Source organism: Saccostrea echinata, unplaced genomic scaffold (genome assembly GCF_033153115.1).
Source record: "Saccostrea echinata isolate AGI-Se365-2 ecotype Australia unplaced genomic scaffold, CSIRO_AGI_Sech_v1 ptg000009l, whole genome shotgun sequence".
Classification (NCBI taxonomy): Eukaryota; Metazoa; Mollusca; class Bivalvia; order Ostreida; family Ostreidae; genus Saccostrea; species Saccostrea echinata.
The window spans coordinates 53,394,149-53,402,802 of NW_026889758.1; the positions used below are offsets into that span (position 1 = coordinate 53,394,149).

Below are 8,654 nucleotides of genomic sequence, written 5' to 3' on the forward strand. Positions count from 1 at the left end.
TTTATGCATATATTGACAATTTCAATAAATTATTGTAGAACGATAATTCCTGTTTCCGTCTTAATCCTTACTACAGTGATCGGTTTATCATTTACAAAGCGTAACACATATCCGGGTATCAGAAATCCTGAAACCAGCATGATTATCGCTATTGAAAGCGATCGAAATTTGTAAAATGTAAGTGTTGCAGTATTAAATAAAATAATATATGCATTATAAGTGTATATGCAAATGTATTTTTAAAAAGATAATGATTATCATTAAGTACGAACTGAAACATTTACCGCTTGAATTATGCACATGGTGGAAGGGGGGTGGGGTAATTTCCTGTTAATAGAATATGTAACATAACAATATCGGCACCAAATTCATCAACTTCGATATCTCGAACACTCGGATATCTCGAAGTTTTTCCTCAGTCCCGCCAAGTTCGAGATATCGAAGTTTACCTGTATTTGTTTTCACCACGATACAATATTAATCCCCTGTCTCTTCCATCGTTTGGTACAACATTATCAATCAACTTCATCCAAATATTCGAAATTTCAGTGCCAATAAACTGTCTCTCTGTAATGCTTAATCTCTTCAGTATCATTCAACTTTTTCTTTCTCCCAACATATCTGTCTTTTTGCGGCGTTTTTGTCACAGAAATCGTCACACTAGAATTTTTTTCCCCTACATTTCATCACTACAATACCAAACATCTATCTTTATTTAATTCTTAATCACAAGACTACAATATAATTAAGTAAACCTGTGTTTTATCACAATGCACACTTCTATCAAATGTCTTTCCCCAACGACCTTTTTCTAATGTTTTATTGCTGCAATACCAATCAAGTGTCTTGTTCAAATGTTCCATCACTGAAATACCAATCGTGTGTTTTGTCAATGTTTTGTAGCGCAGGCCGAGCTGCGGGGGAGTCAACTTAAACTGCTGAGTTGATAAACATTTACTGTCCGAGCGGTTTTTACTTAAATTCTCATCTTTCCTCAGTATTGTGCTGAATGACTATGAAGTCCGCATAAAAGTTCACTAATTTATTTACATATCTACACAAAACATTTACACATATATAGTCCACACTTCACATTAGAAATAATAGTAAAATAATCCAGATGAATATATAAAAATCCTAAACTCCCGCTATCCTGTCTAAATCCATTCTGTCTGATATTACAACAATTCACTATACAACTGCAACTGCAACTCTTTAACTGTACAAATGACCAAATACTCTACCTAGCCTCCACAATGTGGGGAGTGAAAAATCTACCTCCTCTAAGTGGGGAGGCAATACATAACATTAAACAATGACCACCTGTGATTAACTAATTATCACTATAATTAAAAAGCAATAAACTGTCCTAGCTTACAAATAGATAAGACTAAACAGCTAAATAGAAAATTAATAACAGGTAGCTATGATCATGATAACAATCCGGAATCTGAAAATCAACTATTATAAATTTGCTACAGTTTTATAACTGAAATATCATTGAAGTGTCTTTTTCAAACTTTTATCACTACAATACTAATCATGTGTCTTTGTCCAATGTTTCACCACTCCAATACTAATCATGTGCATTTTCTTCTCATGTGAAAGTTTTTGAATGGATCTTCTTCTTGGGCATATAAAGACAGCTAATGAATGGTCACAGTTAATGCCCATGGAATTTCAACAGAATTGTTGAAGACCTGTTTTCCAAAGACTCCATATTGTCAATGAAACTTAAAGCATCTCTTTAAGCTCAGAGTACTTGTCATACATGCTGTCTATTTTCGAAAAGAATTCAACTTTTCTAAAATTTCTTTTGAGTTTTGGAGCATCCACATTTGATTTATACCGCAAAACACGAAACACGGAAAAAGAAATTTATCCCTCCATTAAGTGTGAGCACGATTTTCAGACATTTCTATAAAAATCTTGCGCTTCATTTAACAATTAACTGATTAATTTTGGGCATTAAAATGTCTTAATTTTAACTATGATAAGATATTTTTACAACAAATTTATCATAAACAAGTTTTGAAAAGGTTTTGTTTCGCAATTTTGTCTAATATGTAAAAAGTACTATACACATTTACTGAAATGAGGGGAATTGTAACACCGAGAGGTTATTAAATAGTTTGGACTGGTGCGATAATATATGTGCTTACAAAATTTACAAGGATCATAAAACAACAAAAGTTTAGATGTTTTGAAAATTTTAATTTGATACGTTGAAAATTTGTTAAATTATCCTGAATACAAAACTTTAAAGACATTATATGGTCAACCAGCGCTGTCGCTGTTGAGTTTCATGAAATCGTTCGACAACGTCATTGCTTCTCCCGCCGAAATGTGGCTGAAATATTGCCGACTCGGCGTAAAACAACAATAATCAATCAATCACTGCTTCTCAATGTCCACTCCGTCTGCCTCTGTACACTGTTATTGATGAGATTCCCTGGAGTTAAATAAGGATTGACGTCCAACTTGTTTTTTATGACTTTACAAAGTCATGGACAAGTGAATTTCATGCATAATATTGTAAATGGATAAATTATTTGCAAAAGGGAACGTTAACTTAACTCCCTTGTCGAAATAAATTTCTACCGCGAAAGAGCAACGTCACTTTCGATGTAACTGACCTTGAACTACAAATCAGCATTAAATGTGTTTCTCTCTTCTCTTTGAATCTTTAACGGCATTTAAAAACATGTAATCTGGACGTATTTTACTTCCCTCGAGCCTGTTTTAACAATTCCTAGGTCTATGCTACGTTTTCCGAGGTGAAATTTTATTCAGTGTGGGGTAATAAAAGGCATCACTCCCCCCCCCCCCTTTTCCGGTGTTATTTTAACCCCTTACTTGTCTGAGCATTTTCCATAAAATTTACGATATTTTATATAATAATATATATAGAAATCACTGAACGCTTGGTCATATCATTACTTACAAAAACTTTTACAATTTGTTAAAAAATAAAACGTATAATTTTTCTTCTAAAAATGTGTAAAAATTCTTTGATGTATGTTAAGCATTTTAGTTTTATGGGGCCATTCCATTGACTTTTTGATAACTCTCGTATGTAAGTATTTAACACAAAAAAAACCCCTAATTACAAGAAGTTTAGCAAATGTAAGTATTTTAAAACAAAATGATTGTGATAAGGGGCATTGTAACAATTGTAAGAGAGCACACTGTAATAAGAAGTGTAACATATATTTATGTATTCAACACGCTGAGTGTATTGAGGTGAATTGTGTAAGTATTTATGTGTAAGTATTTAACTTAACACTATAACTATTTAATATAATGTAATTCCAAGAAGTGTAACATAATGACTGTTATAGGGACCTAACATAATTATGAATGTATTGTTATTAGAGGAAGTATAATATATGTAAGTATCAATCACAATAACTTTGAAGTCATTAATAAACAGTCATTAGAATCGCATGATAATGTATTTGCAATTAATTATTTATCTTGGAATTTTGTGCTTTTCAGGGAGGATTTTCTACAAGTGAAGAAATGTGCATTTCCTCCTTATTCCACTATCCACGTACAAGACTGTATAACTGCCTGAGTAAACCGCTGTATGACAGATTTCATCACAATACTGAGAATCAGAAGGGTCTGTTTGCGTCATTGGCATCTGAGTTTAATGCCTTCGATTGGAAGAACTCAACTATTTTCCAAGAGTTTAATGATAGTCTGGCTAGTGACTCTTATCTCTACATTTACGGGCACGAAAAAAATATGGTAATTCACATTAATTTGTATTTTAGTCAACTTGATTAATTTTGACATATTTATGAGGAAAAATGATAGCATCTAAATGACAATACAATTAAAAAAATTATTTAATAGTTTGGTGTTCTTACTAAAGGCCACTAGACTTTCAATGCGAATTCTCTCGTGTTTGGATATTTAACTGACCTTCTTCACCACCCCCTAGCACTGACGCTAGGGGTGGGGAATCATTACATTTTTACACTATATTTTGAAACGATAATGAAATGGATTTAGTGAACTCCCATCTCTATCGACACACGTGTATATAAATAATTTCAGTTTGAGACGAAGGGTGGGTTGGGGTAGTACAGAAATTGACAAGAAAAAATAGATAGCTGAGTATTGGTCATCAGGCGTAATTATTGAGGGAAAAGAACCATAAATATAATAAAAAAGAAAAGAAAAAAATACTAGGGTTAAGATTTCAGTTGTTTCATTACTGTATTTTATATTCCCTTGTTTACAGTACTCTTAGATTTCTTTGTGTAGAGTATACTATAAAATCACAAATTTTCGTTGGGTAAAATTATAGTGGTCTAAGGAAAAAAATATTGGTTCGTGGGGATTTGATTTCGTGGAAGAAGATGTGTAGTTTTGACTTGATTTCAATGTTAACACTTCGAGGTGGACATGATTCGAGGGTATCCTTATTCCACGAAAACAAGGAAAATTAAACCCCAACGAAAATTAGTGATTTCACAATAAGCTACCCCCAACAAATTTGTGTATACTGGCTTACATTATATTGATTAATTGTTAACTTTCTATATCTACTTTATAACTTACCCTGACAAGTATATATGCTAGTTTACGGTTTATAAACTATTGTATTTAATTGTGTCGTCAAATCGGAAGATTTTTAGTAAACAGTTACTTGCTTACTTTTCCGATCGAGTACCCGGTTACTCGGATGCTTTTTTTCTTTAGACCTCTAACATCTTTGCTCGCGGTATATTCGATATTACTTTAATATAAGTATAAGGTCGTAACGGTTACAATTTAGGTGTTTATCATTAATATACTGGCCTGTATAAAACACAACTGCACTGTATATGTATTTTATTTATTTATTTATAATTGCAAAAGCTCAAAATTAAAATTATTTTTCTCTCGAATATCGCGTAAAATTTGGCTGTTTTTGCGCTCGTATTATATCATTGGTTTCAGAGTAATGTTTCTGTGTATGTTAATTACATTTCACATATTTTACACCTTACGGATTTAAATTCTTTTAAAATATTTCGGAAGCTTTGTCGCCATTTTGTTTAATCATGCACTGCGAATTAGCACAGTTTAGTAAGGTTATAATAAATAACTCAGATCTTCTAAACTTGTATATCTCTTGGAAATCTAAGCAATCATTTAGATAAACTGTGAAAACGTAATGTAATCAAAAAAATTGGTCGTATTTGTGAAACGCGAAATCAAGACTAACGTTAAATAACCGTAAATAAAATGGGGGACAAATATAAGTATTCATTTTTCAACAAAATAAGGTCTTTTCTATTTTTGTCTCCATATCCGAGTAACCGACTATCAGTTTTATTAACGGATATTCGCATCGTTCGATGATTAATCGGTTAACCGGGTACTCGTGACAACACTAGTATTTAATTGTAAACACTATACTTATGTATTTCATGATGTATAGCATAACTTATCCCCAACATATATAAACGTTGCTTTACAGTATATCGATATTGTATTTTGTTTACGACATAATTTCAACCATTCATTTTAATATATATATTTATACAGTATTTTAACATCTATATTTTTTTTATTTGTAGTATAATTACAGTGTCTTCCACCCCCAGACTATGTATCCGAAAGTGCCTTACACAGAACCTATAGACACAATCTGTACAGTTTAAAACAGACTTTTTGTTTTAAATTTTAATTAGACTAAGTAATGTTGATATTTTATATGTTTATTTCTTGATTTGATTAAATAATTATATGCATTGAATAATTTCCTCTGATTGTCAGACAGACATTGTGTCAGACAGACACTCGACAGATGTCGTCATTACCTTAAAGGTGCCTGGACACAGTTGCATTGTTTACATTTTAAATTTCTATGCTTATTCAAAAAATATAACTAGTTAAATGAATTGAACTTACATGAATGTTCTTAAAATTCAATGACAACATCATTCTTCTTTACATAACGTCAAACATCTGTTTTTGTAAACGTTTCACCGAGTGTGTTCTATTTGTTAAACTCTGCACACATCACTGAGCATGGACTGACAATACTGGTGAGTTGGTTTTGCTTGCTCATATTTCTACTCTAATTTTCTGGATTATAGTTTTAATATTTTTCTTTAATACACAACAAAATTTCTACTCTTCTTAAGTATTAAGGATAAAGTTTACTTTGTGAAAGTGTAAGGATGTGTCAATCAAACGGGTCCCGAAATTCGTAGTTTCAATAATTTCCAGGTAAAAGACGTTTCTGAACACGCTTTTATTATTATATTTCCGTGTGAAAAGCTATAGCAACATATAAATCATGATATTATACAGAAAATTTGAGAAAATATTAACTTCAATTCTGTGTCAAGGCCCCTTTAAAGAGGTTAGATCAAAAATCAATACCTAGCTGATAAAAGGTTAAATTGATATATTTGTGCGTAAAGGATAAAAACCACATGTTAAGTGATTGCAGTCTGACATCGATAATCATACAAAAATGCACATTGTATACCGGAGTTTACGTTATATTGTGCATTCCTAGACTTCATATAAACTTGATCTCGATACATGTAGGTTGATAGTTTCTTCAAAAATTAACATAGTATTGTGGTCACGCTTATTTAATACAATATATATCAGTCTGAAACACTCTTGCGACATGTAAGTCATAGAGGATATTCAATGTTTTGTAGATGAATATGGAATTTATTTCACGAGTGGGACAGGATTTTTTGATATTTTCACGAGTGCGAAGCACGAGTGAAAATATAAAAAAAATCCTGTCTCACGAGTGAAATAAATTCCATATTCATCTACAAAACATTGAATTTACTGTTTACTACATTTTCTATGATTTTCCCTTTGCCTCTGTCTTTTCTTAACACAGTGTCATAGGCTTGACGTCATAGTTGAGCGGTTGAGACGTCATAGCTTAGCAGTTGTGAGATTGAAAACATTACATAGCATGGATTTTAGCAACATATTGGAAGAAATATGCCGTTTTAGCTCTATCAAGATGTTTAGTTACTAGCTCTATGTTATGACAGGCCAGAATTTTTTTTTAATTACTTTGATATCCTTTCACACTGTGAGAGAATATCATTTTGGTATCCTTTCACACTGTGAGAGAGTATCACTTTTATTCAATAAATAAGTCACAGTATTTCACTGTTGAAAATGTAATAAATGATATTATACCATAAATTTTGAAAAAAAAAATAACTTCAAATCTGTTCTTCTTTAATAACACCAGTCAAATCTCTTACCAGTCAAATATCTTAAGAATCAAAATGTGGAATTAATAGGTAGAATATTTGCCTTGATATTGAAATCTGCGTGTCTAAATTCAAGTTTTACCTTATACCTGATATAATTTCTTGGAACTGATAATAATTCAAATACATGTATGTATCTGATTTCAAGTAGACAATTCAGTAGTTTGGGGATAGAAAATGTTCTAATCATATCGGATTTTAATCCATAGCTTCCCTCCGACTTGGTCGTGGGACAAAAAAGATTACAAATATGCTTGAATCTACACGTTGTACACATTAAAAAATGGTTCACGCCTTTTGAAACTAATTTTAGGAAATTTGTTAATAAATAACGAGAATACTGAACACCCAATCAGGGAAAAATATAAACAAAGCGAAACAAAAAGTGAATATTTCGTAATCACTTTACTTCATTAAAAATAAATTTTAATTCTGCAAACTATGATTGGACATGCAAAAATGACTTTCTTAAGTAATTTTGGTATAATAAATAGTTTTCACTAAAATAAAATTTTCCAAAATAAAACCGTTTACAAAAGTCACTCGAAGCACAATTCTCTCTGAAACATATACAGGTGCATTTTTATTAATTTTCAAAATAAAACCTCTCCAAATATCATTTAAAACACAACTCTCTCTCTTTCCATTTATTATTTAATTAAAGTAATTAACGATCAAGTATATTATAAACGAGATAATATTTCAGCTTATGTACAGTGATTGATGATTGTATAATTCTAGAGTATAATTCTAGAAAATAATAATCATGTATCCTTGAAAACAATGTACAATGTGAAAAACTGAAGTTTCATCATTTTTTCGCTGTAATATTTGTTATTTTAGATGTTGAGTCAGATCACGATATCAGTTGTTCAACATACTTCAAACATATTTTACTAATGATAAACTAGGATGGGGTAGCAGTTCCATCAATAACATATAAACAAAACTATATTTTTTGCCCCACAACACGAAATTTTTTTCACGAAAATTAATGAAACAGCTCTATGTATACATATAATTATGTACATATATAAAACAATTATATACATATAAATAATTATTAACATATATACAATTATGTACATATATACATTATATGGAATTCATAGTGCATTTCATCGTTATCTATTATTCATTGAATGACGGTAATGTCTTTGCCTATCCTGCACTAAAAGTACATCTTCGTGAATTCGATGAGTTATTTTTATAACACCTGTATAATCATGCCTTATTTCAGAGTTTGAAATTTATCATTTTAAGTTTTTTTTTTATCACAAAATCAGTCATTTTTCAGTCAAGAGCAAAATTAACTTCATGTACAAAATGGCCCTGTCAACTTATTAATTCAACTATCACTCCTATTCTGGAACACTGACAATGCATAATGCCCGC

At 31.0% G+C, this 8,654-nt stretch overlaps 2 protein-coding genes across 2 annotated transcripts in view; one reads left to right on the forward strand and one right to left on the reverse strand.

Annotated features, from left to right (window-relative positions):
• The window catches only part of LOC133182880 (DBH-like monooxygenase protein 1 homolog), a 34,378-nt gene extending 28,620 nt beyond the window's left edge, over positions 1-5,758 (forward strand). The window contains exons 13-14 of the mRNA XM_061317729.1: positions 3,499-3,753; positions 5,577-5,758. Of these exons, the coding sequence (XP_061173713.1) occupies positions 3,499-3,753; positions 5,577-5,660 (339 nt within the window). The 3' untranslated portion in view covers positions 5,661-5,758. The remainder of the gene's footprint in view (positions 1-3,498; positions 3,754-5,576) is intronic.
• Positions 1-8,654, reverse strand: part of LOC133183102 (molecular chaperone MKKS-like) — a 202,105-nt gene that overhangs the window by 169,663 nt on the left and 23,788 nt on the right. The gene's annotated exons all lie outside the window — the stretch shown is intronic.